The sequence below is a fragment of the Theropithecus gelada genome, chromosome 11 (assembly GCF_003255815.1).
Source record: "Theropithecus gelada isolate Dixy chromosome 11, Tgel_1.0, whole genome shotgun sequence".
NCBI classification, from domain to species: domain Eukaryota; kingdom Metazoa; phylum Chordata; class Mammalia; order Primates; family Cercopithecidae; genus Theropithecus; species Theropithecus gelada.
This window is the reverse complement of record NC_037679.1, coordinates 122,263,448-122,282,192: the sequence shown is the minus strand read 5'-3', so window position 1 is coordinate 122,282,192 and position 18,745 is coordinate 122,263,448. Positions and strand designations below refer to the sequence as shown.

Sequence of the window (18,745 nt, the reverse complement as noted above, 5' to 3'; positions counted from 1 at the left end):
CAGATGTGACAGATAATGTTCACTCCTAGAGAACAGGAGTTAATTTGCTCATAATATACAATTCTTTAGAACTTTGCCACCTTATTATTATAATAAAAGAGACTGTTTATGCTTTCATAAAAAGTAAAGAAATACAATTTGCCTTAAACTTCCAATCTACTGAAATCATTCCTCAAAAGCCACTTACGACCATCTATGGTTTTTTTTCTCAGCCTCCAATCTCATTGACCTCTCTAATGCCTTTGGAGAGGTGCCCATAGCTTCTTTGAAATTTTCTACTTCTAGTTTCTGTGTTGCAGCACTAGCCCAAAATCCCCTTACTTCTCAGACCTCTTTTACCTCCTCCTAATTCCCCACCTTTGAACATCCAAATTAATTACTGAACCTTATTCTATCTATGTACTGCTCTTCCCAGCAATCTCCTACAGCTTTAAGTGTCATTATCAACGGGAAAACTCCTAAACCAAGAATTCCAGCCCGAACCTTTCTTCTGAGTTTCAGGTCCCTTAAATATATTATACATGTCTAACATTAATTCATTAAGGCCCCATCTGTCCCAAACCAAGTCTCAAATTCTCTATTTCTGTTCATGGTAACACCATTCTTTCAGAATCAAGACGTGAAACCTCAAAAATCAATTTTAACTCCTCCTTCACTGTCACATCCACACAGTCCTGTGGATAACTCTTTCCAAAAAACCTGAGTTACTGAAAAAGAACTGAAATAGAATCTGAAAGAATACACGCCATCCCTAAACACAGTTACGTGTATCAAATGATAAAACTTTTTAAAACCATTCTGTCATCCACACAATGCAAAGAGTACAGTTGCTCTGCCTACTTTACAATAAACAAATGCAGGACAGCACACTAAAAATCCTGAACCACTATATAAATAATCTACTATCCCAGTTCTCCCTATCCATTTCCAATGCCATCCTAATCTGTTCATTCATTCAGTTGGTAATTCACTTATTCCCTTTATTCTTTATTCATCCTACAAATATTTATTGAGAACCAACTATAAGCCAGATACTATGCCCCATATTTAAGACATAACAACAGGACAAACAGACATAGTGGCTAACCCACAAAACTTGCTGTCCAACATGAAAGTTAGATAATAGGTGCATGTAGACATCGGAAGGTTTGCTGGGAAGGTGATCCAGAAAAAAAAATTAAAGCAAGAAATAATACTTTTAAAACACAGGAGTTAGTATCGTAAGGGAGTAGAAATGAACACAATGAGAAGCAATAAAGACAATTCCCAGCAAAGGAAATAACACACAGCCCTCAAAGAAGAATGAGCATCCTAACAATGCCATCACCTTTCTCTCACTTGCACTTTTGTTCCATTTATCTTTCTCCCTTCAAAATCTTTCCTCATTCTCCCATATCTGCCTATGGAAATTATATGCACCCTTCAGAGACCAGATCAACTATATAAGAGTGTGTGTGTGTGTGTGTGTGTATATATATATGTGTGTGTGTGTATATATATATATTTCCAGCTGCCAGGTTAGTACTTGACTCAGACCAGGTATGAAAATAAGAATTTGCTAAATAAATGGATGATAAAATCATCATTCTTCCCAAATGACAAATCTATTTCATATTGCAAATATCCATTGCCTACATTATCTACCCCTGAAGTAAAGGACTAGACTAAATTCCATACATCTCCATATCCCCATAGTGCCTAATGCATAATAAGCACTTGATTAATATTTTACAATAAACAACTGTAACATTTGAGGTCTAGGCAGAGCTGCTGAAGAAAAATACTTTCATCTTATAACTTTAACAGATTTAATAGAAAACTCTGAAAGCTCAAAATACTCTTTTGACATAAATTAATATTAAACATGAAGTCTTCCAAGAAACATCTGTCAATAATGGATTTTTGTATTTAATTTTCAGAAGGCAATTTTAATTTTCAATACTTTTAAGTGATTTTATTGCAAACACACTTCGAAATTTAAATATGTTGGAGATGATAAATTATTTTTGGACTATAAAAAGGAGTCTTTAATGAACTGGACAACCTAAAAATGTTATTGGGCACCTCACCTTCCAAAAACCAAGATAAATTGAAAAATGTAAATTGTATTTTAACTTCATTTAATGTTCCTGACATCATCTTTAGAATCAGGCCTCAACAAAATGTGTTACATAATTCACAATTTGTTATTTTAAAAACCTAAAGAGTAAATCTGGATCACTCCATTTTTCAGATCAGAGAAGGACAAGTAAAAAAAGTGAGAAACAGGGTTTCAAAGAATAGCCAAAAATGTTACACGGGAAAAAAAAACAACCTAATTCCTGGATACCAATACCTGTAGGAAAGGCGGCCCAAGGAATAGCAGGAGATGTTGTTTGAGTTTCACCATTTCCACCATCAAAAGTCTCCGCAGCCTATAAAACAAAGGCAAGATTATTTTAGAAGATGTGAAAAGCAGAAATGCTATTTAAGTGATCAAGCATTCCAGTTCTACAGGCATATCTTCTATAATACACCAGACACTTTCATATTCCCTCTAAATTATTGCTTTTTGGTCTTTACTGCTACCACTCCTATCATGACTCGCCACCCCCAGTACCCATGCTTTATTATCTTCAAGTAAAAATTTTCCTTCCTTATTCAAATAACTCTACTGTTAGTCAATAAAATTTTTATTTTATATATCCTTAATCACATTTTCACTTGTAAACTTTATATTTAAGTATTTTAACTTACCACATTTAACCATCTATGTAGAAAAAATATTTGTCTTTAAAAATATATAGACACCAAATCCTTTTAATTAATTAGCACAAGACCCAATTAGAGATTAATTCAAAGAAATAAGATTCATCTGTCTTGAATAATATACTACCTAGAATTAATAGCATTCAATATTTAGAGAATTCCTAAACCTCAAGTTTTCAATTAACAAGCCGTCCTATTTTGTAACAATTACTGAATATTGAGTTTGTAGGTAAGAGCACAGAGTTTTCTGTCAGTTAGATGCCCAGGTCACAGCAAATTTTCTACTAAAAATTAGAGCCAGAATTTCAGTTTGTATTCTCCATTGAGTTGCCAACGCCTTAATGAGAAGTTAAAAGGGGTAATCTGATACAGGGGCTAAGTGACACAGAATACAGTAGCTATTCTCTACAACTATGAAAAATGAACATATTTTATATAACCAAGGGTAGAGACCTTCCCTATTTATACAGCAGGATGTGGAAAGAAAAAAAAAAAAAACCTAATAACTACAATTAAATTGTAATATTGGTTAACCTGTACCTATGCAGTATTGAAAGGAATCAATTTGATGAATGTAACAAAGTGTAATACTGTTACTCTACAGAACACTATCCACTGTGTTTTCTTCCTAAATAATACATGAAGTGTGGTTTAAATAAAGAAGACTATGCCAGACTGTAACCTTCAAATAACAACTTCCAAACAATAAACTAAGCCAGATGGTAACTGAAACATACATTTTCCTCAAAATGGAAGGCATTTTAACAAAAATAAATGTTACATTTCAGTAACATAAATAAGATTCAATCACTCAACAAAACCCAAAACATTAAGCAAAATCCAGAAAGCATACAAAGCGTGCTTTAACAAAAACCAGTTTTAGATGAAACAGAGAAAACAGGCATGTCTATAATCCATACTGACTGATTTTAAAGATCAGCAAAAGAGAAGAAGATCCTAACAAAAACCTCACACCATTCTTTGATGAAATTCACAACACTGAATATATACTTAACATCTTATTTATCCTATTAAGGTCATTAATTACACTCCCTAGTTTTTATAATTCCCTTTTTACCAAATCCAAAGTAGGTAAAATTCTTTAAAAAAAAAAAAAAAAAAAAAATCACAGCATTCACTTGATGGTAGTTCCAGGACTTGAGCTCAGGCCTCCTGACTCCTAATCCAGAGATTTTCCTGCAAGACTATACTGGCTCCATAAAAATAACTGGGTTATAAAATATTTCAATAAAATGAACACATACTGAAAAGGATTAAGGAAAAGACAGTGTTTCTTCAGCTAACTATTTCCACTTACAAAGTATCCATTCCTAACCTACTACAATAATCTAACAATACAAACATACTAATTAACTTTATAACCACCAAAAGGCTATGTACTTAATATACTAAATCAACTCATTACAGGTATAACCATGCAAATATGTGACAAGATCTTTAGTACTCATCCATCATCTCACAAGTATTTCCTAATAGACATGTATCCCAGTAAAATCATCTGATGACAATTTTTTAAATCTTTCCTTTAGTGCTTAAATTGGTAGCACTTAATTACCTCAATTTAAACCATTCCTATGGGCAAGTCCAAATGTTCTATAATAATACATCAGTTTTAATTTTTAGAGAGTTTTTTAAATTTTTCTGGATTTCATCTTTTTACTCCAGAATTACATTAAAATGATCAAGGAAAGATCATGAATGCCAATGAAATATAATACATTTTCAAAATAGTTTACTCCATTGTAATCCCACAAAGTTAAAACAAACTAATGTAAATAACAGTGCATACCTCAAAACCACCAAAATCATCATCATCCATTCTTCAAGTGGCACCTGAAAAATATAAGATATTGAAACAAGCGCCCACACACACAGTCATTTATGTCAAAATACTCTCCAACTTAAAAGTATATATATTTATTTGTAAATTAAAATTCTTTCTGTCTATGCATTTTTAACGCAAAAAAGAATTTGCAATTGGCTTTTACTTTTTGGCAAAATTAGCAATTTCTGTAACTTTTTCAGCAACCATGTATTTTGCCATTTTATGTTGAGATGCCAGGAGTGGAAAAATATTCTTTTACATTTTAATTTGCTTTTCCCAAATTGGCACTAGCGTTCAATTCAATAATGCTTCCTGCTTTTTGCATCTATTCCTCAGTTGTCTGGCAACATCAGCACAAACTCCAGCTAAGAACAGGACTGTGGTGAGTTTTTGGAAATCTGTCCCCCACCACAAAGGTTCTTCCCTCGGTTTCAGGGCCAACGCTGATTTAGATTTTCAAAATTGATCAGCATTTTTGAGCTGTGGCCACAACTTTTGGATCATTTTGATATGTGTATTTTTAGCTGAAACTGCTTTGCACTTTTGGAAAAATGTGGAGCAAGTTACTAGGCTGATCAAGATAAATCAAGTCATGTATTCATGGGAGATAAGGGATGAGAAAAATACAAAAAAAAAAAAAAATCCAGAATTCCTCTTTTCTTTACTCTTAAAGTATGTAAGAGAGACAAGCATTCAAATAATATTTGCCTTTTTAGGCCTAAATGTGTGTCATAAAAATGAAATGATAAAACCATTAGTATCAAGGCTTTAAAAAAAAAAAAAAAGGAGCAGCAGCTTTATCAAACAAACCATACAAGAACTAAAAAACCTGAAAAGGTGAAATTAGCAACAGGAAGTACATATTAAAATGAAAAATAAGTTCTCATATAGATTGTTTCTTAATTTACAATTTGGAACCTATAACTGTGAATCTATACCTGCAAGTAATACTCTAGTCAATAATAATTGGTTTCTTTTTCTATCATTCAAAACTGAACATATGACAAAATAATCTGTACAACAAACTCCCATGACAGGAGTCTGTCTTTGTAACAAACCTGCACATGTACCCCTTAACCTAAAAGTTAATTTAAAAAAACAATGTTTTAAATTAAAAAGAAAACTTTAAGTGAACATACCCAAATGTTTAATTATAGTTTCCCTGACTCAGTAATACAAGATGGACTTGATTACAGGAAAACAATCCTTTCCCACTTCTAAAATACAAATAGCTATATATATTAAACTATATGTTAAACAATAACCTTAAGGGCATTTTCTAAGGTCATTTGCTTTAAGTAGTCATCTATATCCGTGCTTTACCTTCTCGAAACTAGTGCTAACACCTTCAAAAACAAAATTCAAAAAACTGTCAAAGAAAAAAACAGTGAAAACATTAACTTCAAGGACTCTTTTAATAGGCAAAGCAAATTATTTTCACAGAAACTCAGTAGGTAATGACACTAAAAAATGTATATTTAGACAGAAACATATTATAAATAGGAAAGGTATTAAATTAAGCAGAATATAATCATGGTATCATTACCATTACTCACAATCTTAGCAATTTGATGAGAATTTTTTATAAAATGTATTTCTCCAAAAATTAAAACTAAGCAGGTCATCCACATATAGCACTTAAAAAATATAAACCAGACTTTCAGAAACTTTTGATGATGCTTAGTTTGAAATGGAACTCACATTATTTTGTGTTGCAAGTGAACAGAAATCTGTATGTGGTTACATTTTTTATGAAGAAATTATGAAAGAAGAGTGATATGGACATTAAGAATTAACCAAGTCAAACTATAAACACCAACTTTCTCTTTCCCACATGTATGCCATGAATCTCAAGAAACAAAACATCTTTAGCATCTACATATGCTATACTGAAACAACATGGTTTCAAAAGAATGGAATTTTTAGAGTAATGCTTCTATGTGTTTTCTTAAGTCACTTCCCAATAAATTATATGTAAGGTGATAGAAAATTTGAAAATAAAAATATCCACGTCTAACAATCATTTCAGCTTGTTTGACTGTGGTAATGAACTTAATACCGTCAGTTTCCTAAGTTCTGATTTAGCTCTGCAAAAGAACATACTAGTGACCACTGATATTTTCCAGACTCCAGCAACTTTTACGTATTCGGTGGCTCACGCCTGTAATCCCAGCACTTTGGAAGGCTGAGGTAGGCTGATCACTTGAGGCCAGCAGCAGTTCAAGACCAGCCTGGTCAACATGGTGAAACCCTGTCTCTACTAAAAATACAAAAAATTAGCCAGGCATGGTAGCACATGACTGTAATCCCAGCTACTTGGGGGACTGAGGCAGGAGAACTGCTTGAACCTGAGAGGTGGAGGTTGCAGTAAGCTGAGATCATGCCATTGCACTCCAGCCCAGGCAACAAGAGTGAAACTCCATCTTAAAAACAAACAAACAAAGAAGCAGATGATAGTCTTCCTTTTATTTTCAAAGAAATATTAATACATTTTAAAAAGCAAATATGTCCCAAGTTTCTTAATGTATAATACTAGAAAAATATTTTTTAAAGCAATAATCTTTCTCCAAATAATTTAGACTTCAATTCCTGCAATAGTTTATTTCTGAGCATTTTAAATAGGAGAAAATTAACAGCATTGACTTGTAAAAATGAAATTCATAAAATACAAAAATCAACAGTTTTTAAAAGGAAATATACAAATGTGGGCTTTATGTATTTAGCTACTCCAATACATTTAAAATATTTACTTTATCTAAAGTTCATTCCTATCAAGTGTTTTAGAATATTCTGGCATTTAACATTATAGCCCATTAAACTACAAATATTATAAGAATGTAGCAACAGCAAATATATCTGACATCTAAGTTACAGAATCATAAGCCTGGCCAAAACATTAACAGATTACATAATTCATTCTTTTGTGTCATGGCAGAAAGACAGGGGTATACTTCATTATGATTATGAATCTACACTGAAAGTTTTCACAATATCAAGTTCTAACAATTCTCAGACTTCTTTACATCTAAGTTAAATCTCTTTTTTTGCCTTATTGTATTAATTCCCTACTTTGCTAGTATCAATATTTAATACACTGCTGATATTCTAAAAATGTTTTACAAGAAAGACACATAAAAGGACAAAACATATACAGAATATACAATGTTATAAACTTTTATTCAGCAATTCTGTATCAGTTAAGGTCCTCAAAGAACTTATAGTCTGGTGTAGGGAGGAGGGCAGAGTGCAAGAAAAGCATGCAAATACAAATAACACGAGATGTAAAAGAGTCTTAAGAGAGAAGAAAAAATTTCTAAAGTAGGAAGAAAGATTTTCAGAAGATGATATATCTTGTTGGAAGCATCATTAAATGCCAAAGGTAGAATAAGACATTTGAAAAAGATCTGACAGAAACTGTCAAATGGCACATTAAAACACACATTTTATTCATCTTTATGGAAAGGTATGCCTCTAAGATAACAAAGATTTCTTTTGATTGTTGGCTTCTGCATAAAAACAAGGTCAAAGAGAATGTGAAATGAGAAAACTGCAAGAAATTTCAAAGCAAATACAAGGAAAATGAGTCACTGGAAAAATGAGAATCACATTTATGAATACATAAGAGAATCTTCAAAAGGCTCAGCAGTGGGCAGTACTGAAAGTTAGGGAAAAGTGAAACTCAAAATTAGGAGTCATAGGTATACGCTAAGACCCCTCCCAGAATCTGTAGCACAACTGGGTAACCTACAATTTATGACCACACCAGAAAACTGGAGGTTCGCTCCCTGGACAGGGTAAAGCTGAGGGTCTCCAGGCAGGAAGATATCAACACAGGTGAACTAGGTGAAGTTATATCTTGGAGAGGGGAGAGGGTGGTTAAATATGTAGACCAGTAACTCCAGTCATCTTTCACTACTCAGCAACCAAAACAACAGCAGCTGCGCTGAAACCCCTTATCAGAAGAGCTGCAGATTCTTCTCTGATTAATCTAATCAACCCATGAAAAGGACCTTATCAGATGTTCCACAAAGAAACAGCTCACTCACGAAACACTACTTTGACAAACCCCACCCACAAGCACCAAATTTCCAATTAGCTTCTAATTTTAGTAACAGGCAGAACAGTATAAAGGTTAAAAGAAGGGACTATAGAGTTAAGATAGATGGATTCAAATTCCAGCTCTGCCACTTACTGTGTACACTGGGCATTTTACTTAAAACACTGTGTGCCTCAGTCTCCTCATCTATCAAAAATAATAATAGCTAACTCCTCAAGTCAGTACAAGGATTAAATACGTTAAAATATTTGAAGCACTTAGAACAGTATCTGATACATTCTAAGCATTATGTAAGTGCTTGCTACTTTATTAGTGCCTCACTCTTACATGTGAACAGACTATCAAGGATGACCAAAGAAACGAAGAAAGTATCTAATTAAAAAAAAAAAAGAAGAAGAAGAAGAAGAAAAAAATAGAGACCAAACCATAAAAGAAAAATAGGATGAAATAAACAAAAACTATCCAAGAAAGAAAAAAACAAAACCATAGTATCTTCAGAAAGTTAACAACAGAAGATAGTTCATCCATGAATTAAGAATAGGATGCCCTAATTTCAGGGGAGAAGATGATTAAGATAGGAGTAAACAACAAGACTGAGGCCTTGGAAATAAAAAAATATATAACTGCAGAAATGGAAAACTGCAGGGTAGAAAATAAAATTAAGGAAATTTTCTTTTAAAAAAGTATAAGATAAAAAAATGGAAAGTCCGAGTAAAAACAAAGTTACAAGATCCAGCCTAGGATATGTAATACCTAATTATTAGGATTCTAGGAGTACTGGAAAGACAGAAAAGAGAAAACAAAAGCAAAGAAATCATCAACAAAATAATTCAGGAAAATTTTCTAAAACAAAAGGGCATTATATCCAGTAGTGGGTATATCAAGTATCCAAGAGAAAAAAAGAACAAAAACCCACAGCAAGGCACAGCAGAGACAAAGTGAAGATCCTACAAGCTTCCAGAGGGAAAACAGGCTTCATTCAAAGGATCAACAACATAATGGTCTCACACTTCACAACAGCATCACTGGAACGTTAAAAAACAACGGACCAATGCTTTTAAAATTCTGAAGGAAAATGATTTACAACATAGAATTCTATATTCGGCCAAACCAACATATAATTGGGGGAAGAATAAAGTCATGTTTACATCTGTAAAGTCTCAAAACAATTTTTATTGCACACTTCCTTTAAAAGCTATGGAGTAAACCAAGAGAATAAGACAAGAAAGAAAAAGACATAGGATTAGAAAAGATTCTACTAAAGTGAAAAGCAAAGGGATTTATCCCAGAATAACAGTGAATTGAGTTCCACAATACCTATGTAGCAAGAAGAGATACCTCCAGTCTAGATTGGAGCAGATCAGAAAGCTCCTGAGAGATGTATTCAAGAAATGAAATAGACTAGCTCGTATGTTTTACCACCATGAGTGTAATTTTAAACAATTAGGGGAAAATTCAGAGTTGAATTAGTGACCAGAGAACTAACCAAATGAAAACGGAGAAACTGGCCAGGCGCGGTGGCTCACGCCTGTAATCCCAGCACTCTGGGAGGCCGAGGCGGGCGGATCACGAGGTCAGGAGATGGAGACCATCCTGGCTAACACAGTGAAACCCCGTCTCTACTAAAAAACTACAAAAAATTAGCCGGGCGAGGTGGCAGGCACCTGTAGTCCCAGCTAATCGGGAGGCTGAGGCAGGAGAATGGCGTGAACCCGGGAGGCGGAGCTTGCAGTGAACTGAGATCCCGCCACTGCACTCCAGCCTGGCCGACAGAGCCAGACTCCGTCTCAAAAAAAAAAAGAAAGAAAGAAAACGGAGAAACCAGTATGTAGGAGATGAGGAAGGTGGAAAAGCATGGAGGACACAGAAGACAGCAGTATTTCATAGCAAGCCTTATTACAATTTTAAACTATGAGCACAAAGAAACAACATGGCATGATGAGCCAACTACCTATTAGTTCTATCAAAATATTCTGAGAAAAACTCAAGAAAGTTTTTCTTTACAAAACTAACCATAAAACACATAAATGCTTTACATTTGCATTTACTCAACAAATAAATTAGGATTTTTCATAATAGTCTCCATTATAACATCTTCCCATATTACAAATATTCATACAAAATGTAATATTGTATCTCTAGACACCAAAGTTGCTCAAAACCTAACCAACCTGCACCTCTCCCCGTCTAAAAAAAAGCCTAATAGAGAAAAAGACATTTGATAACTGACTTCAAAAAATAAAATCTCAAGAGACCACCCAAATTATCTGATCATCCCCAAATATCCTATTAGTTAACACTATTCACTTAGCATTTAACTAAATCTCCATCTGATCTGGAAAACTACTTGCTAACATCCTCACAGTCACAATAATACTTTTCCATTTGATCCTGTTTAATGCCATGTTTCCTAGAAGCGATTTTATTTTCTGACTTTTCTGGGCAAACAGAAATTAAAGAAAACAGAACAAAGGAAATACACACACACTCACTCTCAAACCTCAAAGTTAAGAATAGAAAGCAATTAAGACTGCGATAATTAGAAGAGTCAAAATATGTAAGATCAGAATTTCAGGCTTATTGGGTCAAGAAAATGTAACTATCTACCTAAGTATATAAGAAATTTGGAGGTATTGTGGAGATCCTTTATTCATCTTTTTTTTTTTTACCCTCCAGCAATTGAACTGAGCAGTTCCTAGCACATAATAAGGGCTCAAAGATTATTTTTGAATTAATACCTTCAGAATAAATGACTGAATGAAAGCAAATTAGTTGCTAACACTTCCCACATGGCTTCCTTTTCCTCTTACGTTTCCAAGAAAATTACATTGGATCTTGGGCACTAGAGGACCCAGTTGCTAGCATTAAAATAGCTCTACCCATATTAAGACCTGAGCCTTATATCTTAAAAGATATTACACTGCTACTTTATATTCTCATCAAGTATCCAATTATTATTGGGGTTAATAATTTTGAAACTGCCTTTGAAGATGAATTAAAGAAGTATTGCCATACCATAAATTCTACTACCAGTGAACCTTTGCCAGTGGCAGATTATCACAAGTCCAAAGAAAACAAACTGAGGTGTAAATTTATTACCTAAAAAACATTATATTCATAAATAATCCAATAGGAAAACATCCCAACTATTACTAACGAAAAGTTTTCCTTTATAATTTTCATCTGTTATCAATTAAGTCTGTCTTTACCAACCTTCATTCAGAAAACATACACATCCCAAAAAGTAACAACAAAAATAAAAACAACAAGACATTTACTCTCCAAACCCTTATATCTACCCTCACCCTCTTTGGTTGTCTTCAACTTCCAACTCCTTAATAGCAATCTTTTCCCAGACTGATAGCCCTCTAATTCTATCTCATTATCTTCTCCTTCAAAAAATGTATGCCTTCTCATAATCTTAGTGGTCTACACAAATTTTCCACAACTAATCACTTCTCAGGGGCCAGTTGTATATTCCTAACCAAAAAAATGAACATTTTTACAGGGCTATCCCTCTATCAACTCAAAAGTCTCACTGTATGAACTGTATTCTTATCTGGCAAAATCTCATCGCTCAATGAATGCTAGAGATAAGATATACTACTTCCTCTCCTCACATTTTAAAAGAGGGCACAGGCCTGTTTTCAATAGAAGGAAATGTGATTGAAGAAGTACTATAGTCCTTTCTCTATCCTCTTCTCTCAAAAAAAAAAGTAATAATAATAGTAAGAGCAAAACATCCCTAAGTGTCACTGTTAGCTAAGATTAATTATAAAATTTAGTATGCATGCAAAGTACAACCTCTTTGAGCTCCTTACTGGGAACTTAGTGCCTACAAACAATATACTGTTCTTGTAGTTTAGCTCCCATAAAGAAGCTCACCAGGGAAAAACTTCATTCTTTAAGTATGGAGACTTGTTTTTTAGCTATTCTGCCTGTGACCAGATGGGTAAATTTAATTTAGAAGAAAACCTGTGGGAGACCTCATTTCAGCTTTAGGCCCAAGCCAGGTTTTAATAAAGCTGCTACTCTGATTCCTATACAACTCTTGGTTCTATTCCTCAGCTGATTCAGAATCCAGAGTGGTTGCAAGGCAACTGATAACACCTCCCTCCCACTCCAGGAACCACCAACAATATCCAATTACCTGTCTTCTGCGGACAACTATCAGAACAAAATCACATAAAATTCATGTTTCCCCTCTTCAGCTGGATTCACAGTGCTGCCCAACACACTCAGTATTTCTTTAAAGTTATTTCTCTCATTCTCAAGAAAAGCTATTTCAAAGACTGCCAGCTCTCCTCAAACTTCCAGCCTTTCTACTCCTTTCTGCAATCAAAGCAAGTAGCCAGGCCTCCTACTAAACAAAGAAAACAGAAGGCATTTTAAGAGAAGTCCCTCAACTTCTTGTCACCAAAACTATACCTACCAGCATCTGTACTCAGCTATTACAACTCATTCTGCTCACAAATAGAAAGGAACCCTTCTGCCTACTTAAGGCTAACCCCCAAACCCTCCCAGCAACCTGGGCTCTCAGACTTGGCTCTCTCAATTGTTTCCTCTTAATTATTCAACCTCCTCTTATTTAGCTCTTTCTCATTAACGATGAAACATGCTCCAAGTCCTACAGTTTAAAAATGAAACAACAAAAACAAAAACAAAACCTTCCTCAAATACAGTGTCCTCCAACCACAGTCCTATCCTTTTCACAGCTCAACTTCAGACACTATTCCTGTATCTCATGCCTGCAACCAATTACATCCTTTTTATTATGCAAAAAGAAACTCACAATTCCTTGTCTTACTTGAACACTACCATTATTTGACCAGTCTTTTCTTCTCAAAACACTCTCACTTCATGCTATATAAGACAATCATACTCCTTCCTTCTTTCTTCCTAGTTTTCTGACTGCTTTATCTCAATCTCTCTTGCAGATTCTTCTACCTATCCTTTAAATTTTGAGCTCCAACCTAACCCTTCCTTTCTTTTCACTTTAGATACACTCCCTGGACTATCTCATTCACATCTTTGGATTCATTTACAAACATAAGCTATGGTATCTCTATCTCTAATTTAGATGTGTTTCCTGAGCTCCAGATCTATATAGCCAAGAGACAACTGAATAGTTTCTCTTGTAATCTAACAGGCACCTCAAATTCAATACAACCAAAACTCAAGATTGAATTCAAGATCACCCCCACCAACCTCAAATTTACCCTTCCTCCAGGGGTCTTTAGACCAGTGATTGCCACTACCTCTACAACACATTTGGTCAAGAAGAAAACTTGCAGTCATCTTTGCCTCATACTTCTCTCTCTCACCCGATATATAAAATCAATCACAAAATCCTATCTCCTAGAGCAGGGGTCCCCACGTCGTGGACCGCAGACCGTGGACCACGAACCGGTCTAGGTCCTTGGCCTGTTAGGAACCAGGCTGCACAGCAGGAGGTGAGTGGCCAGCAAGCGAGCATTACCACCTGAGCGCTGCCTCCCGTCAGATCAGCAGCAGCATTAGATTCTCAAAGGAGCGCGAACCCTACAGGTGAACTGTGCATATGAGGGATCTAGGCTGTGTGCTCCTTATGAGAATCTAACTAATGCCTGATGATCTGAGGTAGAACAGTTTCATCCCAAAACCATCCCCTAACATTCCAGTTCATAGAAAAATTGTCTTCCACAAAACCAGTCCCTGGTGCCAACAAGGTTAGGGACCGCTATCCCAGATACCTCTAGAATACATCTACTCCTCTCAATCCCCAATACCTTCACCCTATGCAAGGCCACCATTATCTCTCATCTGGTATAGCATCAACCTCGTAAACAGTTCTCTGCTTCCAATTTTGCTCCTTTCTAGTCCATTCTCCACTCTGCTACCCAAGTGTTCCTTCTAAATACTCCTCCTATTTAAAACTTTATTCAATGGCTTGTCATTATTTTACAAAGTAAAAATTCTTCACAATAATTAATGCACCTTTGTAACCTAGTTGCTGCTATCATCCTCATCTCCATCAGATCCATATCCTGTAATCATACAGAAATTTGTGTTTGAACCATATGATGCTGGCCAAATCACTACACCTCCCTGGGTCACAGTGTCCTCATATGTCAAATGAACAGGCTGACCAGAGGACTTCTAAGGTATTACACTCTAAGATAGTCTAAATATATGAAACTACACTATTACTATAGCCAAGTTCACCTCTTCTTCACAAACTACTTTCTCTCCTCAATCTGTTCTTTTCAGTCAATAGTATTATCCTTCTTTAATCCATCTGGGATGGAAAACCCAGCTGTCACATTTTACTTTTCACTTGACACTTTACACCATAGCAGGTAAGTTAGTCAATTCTATATAATTTCCCCACTCATCCTTTCTTGTCTCCTCCAGTGACCATCTTTGTGGCCTGGATCTCTATCACTATTTCTTGAAAACTACCAGAACTTACTTCTTGTCGTTCTGCTCTCCAATCCTTTCATTACACAGTATAACTGTTTTAGACCCTAAAACTATCATGCCAATCTCAACTCCAACTCTTTCAAAACAAGAATGCCAAATACATGCCTCTATGGGATATGATCTTTGGAGTCCCCCATATAAGCAAAATAAGCATGATGACAAAATTGTGATTTGCATTGGTACTAATGATTAAAAGTAAAAATATGTCCTGTAAAAAAAAGTCTACAAATATATCACATCAAGGCACAAGAATGTGCTCTATACAACAAATAATAAAGTGTTACATAGTAATCACAGTAAAATCAGTGCTGACAACATGAAACTGAAGACCCTGACAATAAGTTGCAATATATATAAATCTTCCCTGTGCTTATCTGGACTCACAATCCTTATTTTTTCATCATTCCCTTACTTTCAAATGAATGAAGTTTCATCTCTTCTATATTTACTACAAAAAGCATATTACTTTTATCTGAACTATTTTTAAAGAGTATCCTGCAGTATATAAATTTGGAGGACCTAACCTTTTCATATGATATTATGTTGTTAATATTATTATGGCTATTATTCATTCTTTTGGCTGCTAGCTATATTAATAATATGCCAAAGTTTATTCAGCCACTTTCCTAACAAGAGACATCTGGGTAGTTTACAGGATTTGTTACTGAGACCAGAAATGCTGTGAACATTTTTCAATACATCTACTTTTGTTTATACACAGAACTTCCCTTAGTATATGCCTATGAGTAAAATCATTAAGTTGTAACATTTGTCTGTTTAGTTTCACAGGAAAATGAAAAAGTACTTTCCAAAATGGTGGCAGAAATACAGAGGTCCCTTAAATCTTCATCCTTCCTGACACTTGGTTTTAAATACCATCTCATTTTGTACTTAATTTGACTTCCCTGATCATTAATGAAATTAAAATTTCTTCATATGATTATCAATGATATGTGGTTCCTCTTTTGTGAAATACCTATCCACATCTTTATTTTTCTACTGTGTTGTGTTTTTAATTGATTTGGATAAATTTTTTTAAATAATTATTGATATTAATCATTTGTCAGCTGTGTATATTGCAAACATCTTCTAGTTTATAGCATGTGCTTCCACTTTCTTTAAGGCACCTTTTGATGAATAGAAATTCCTAATCTATTCTTTAATAACAATTTATCAGTTTCTTAGTCTTATTTTTTAAAACCTTTGCCGTCTATAAAAGATATATACCTTTATTTACTACAAGGAAATTTTATTTTTGACATTTAAGTATTTCAGTAATCTGTATTTGAGTACTTATATATGGTGGAAGCAGAAATCTAATTCTTTCTTTTTTCCTGATATGGATCATTTTTCCTGATTACATTTATTATACAATGACTTATTTCCTTGCTAATACGATATCCCATCTTTATCATACACCAAATTTATTCTAGTATAAACAGACCCATAAACACTGTGGGTGTGTTTCTAGCTATACGATTATTTCAGCAGAAATGGAATCTTTACGATAGTGAGTGAGCCCAATCACTAAGAATTACCATGGTTAAGTTTTTTCTAAAAGGACTATTGATAACGTTCTATAAATATCCCTAAAGACGTCTCATATATTTCCTGTTAGGTGCATTCCTATTTATTGATATTCTACAATACTATTTTAATGTCTTCTTTTATACTTTCTAGTTATTTGTTGTTACTGTAATAACAATCCAATTGACTTCTGTATTATCTACCCACTTAACTTTAGTAAACTCTTATTTCTTTTTTTTTTTTTTTTTTTTTTCTTTGAGACAGAGTTTCCCTCTTATTGCCCATGATGGAGTGCAATGGCACAATCTCGGCTCACTGCAACCTCATCCTCCCGGGTTCAAGCGATTCTCCTGTCTCAACCTCCTGAGTAGCTGGGATTACAAGTGCCTGCCACTATGCCTGGCTAATTTTTGGTATTTTTAGTAGAGACAGGGTTTCACCATGTTGGCCAAGTTGGTCTCGAACTCCTGACCTCAGGTGATCTCCCCGCCTTGGCCTCCCAAAATGCTGGGATTACAGGCGTGAGCCACCGCACCCGACCTAGTAAACTCTTATTTCTAATACCTTATCTGTATATAACTTTGATTTTACATGTAAATGAACATATTGCATCCAGGTAACAACACTTTTATGTCCTTCTTTACAATTCTTATACCTCTAATTTATTTTTGTCTTAATGTACTAGCTATGTCCTCCAATGCAATGCTAAGTACATGAGGTAATGTGGCAGATTATATTTTCCAAAGATGGTCTCAAAAATATCTCCCATTCTACAATTTCTTCCAAGAATGTCACACTGATACTCCTCTCATTGAGCGGAAGGATTTCTGTCTTTTCCCTTTGAATCTGAGTCAACTGATATGACATCCACAAGCAACATACTAGAATTAACACTGTGTGATTTCCCTAGCTAGGATACAACAATGCAATGTGCTTCTGTCTTTTACTCTTGTATTGCTTGCTCTTGGAGCCTAGATGCCATTATGTGAGACAGACCAAACTGGCCCACACAGAGATATCACATGGAAAGGCCATGTCTAAGTTTTCCAACTGACTGCCTAATTAAGTTCCCAGCCAACAGCCAGCATCATATCACCAGACATATAAATGAAGACACTTTAAGATGAATCCAGCCCCTAGCCAGCAAGTCACCTCCAGTGTTCAACATTCACATCATCCCAACTGAGGCACTGAAGAGTGAAGCTGTAAAAAAAAAAAAAAAAAAAAAAAAAAAAAAAGCCTTCTTCCGCATTGTCCAAGTTTCTGACCCTCAGAATTCATAAGCATAATAAAACAGTTGTTTTGTGCCACTAAATTTGGATTTGTTATGTAGCAATACTAATCAGAACATGTGATAAGCATGCTTTTATCATTTCTGACTTTAAGAGAATCTTTTCCTCTATCCCCATTTAGGAAGATTGCTGATGATGGTTGGTTGACTGGTTGTTTTATAAATATTTCTTGAGTTCAGAGATGTTCCCTCTTTTCCTAATTTGCTAAGCATTCTTATCATGAATTTATGGTGATTATCAAATGATTTTCTGTATCTATTGTAATTATATGGTTTTTCACTTTTAATCTATCAATGTAAATGTTGCTTACATTTATGGATCATTTATTAGTAAATCATCCTTGCATACCTGGGAAAAATCCAATTTGGCGATGATGTTTGTCTTCTTTAAATGTCGGTTTCAATTTGCTACTATCCTGTTTGGGATTACCAGCTCTGTACTAAAAGTAAAATACATCTGTAATTGTCATCTGTTTTAGTGTCTTCTTTTGATTTGGATGTCAGGATTATGCTGGGCTTTCAGAACTTGCTGGGGAATCATCCTCCATTTGTATCAATTTTAAAAGATTGCAACAGATTGGAATAACCTATTTCTCAAAATTTTAGTAGAGACTTATTTATTGGCAAATCATTTGGACTTGTTGCTTTCTTTGTGGGAAGAGTCAGACTTTTAATTTCTCCCTCGGTTTTTATAAGTAATATTTTCCTAGAAATGTCTATTTTTACATAGGTCACATATAATTAACAGTATTCTCATTTTCTTTTTAATCTCTGATTTATGTTATATATCTTTTTCATTCTTTACATATTGAAT

General features: G+C 34.5%; 1 protein-coding gene across 10 annotated transcripts in view; it reads right to left on the bottom strand.

The window, feature by feature from the left end:
* The window catches only part of CCDC91 (coiled-coil domain containing 91), a 398,587-nt gene that overhangs the window by 326,259 nt on the left and 53,583 nt on the right, over nt 1-18,745 (bottom strand). For 9 of the 10 annotated variants that reach the window (XM_025403285.1, XM_025403279.1, XM_025403278.1 and 6 more), the window contains 2 exons: nt 4,559-4,602; nt 2,336-2,414 (listed from right to left, as the gene is read on the bottom strand). The exons of the other annotated variant lie outside the window; for it this stretch is intronic. Coding sequence is in view for 8 of the 9 variants with exons in the window: in XM_025403279.1 (XP_025259064.1) it covers nt 2,336-2,414; nt 4,559-4,588 (109 nt within the window). In the remaining variant the exon portion in view is untranslated. The remainder of the gene's footprint in view (nt 1-2,335; nt 2,415-4,558; nt 4,603-18,745) is intronic. 10 annotated transcript variants of the gene reach the window in all.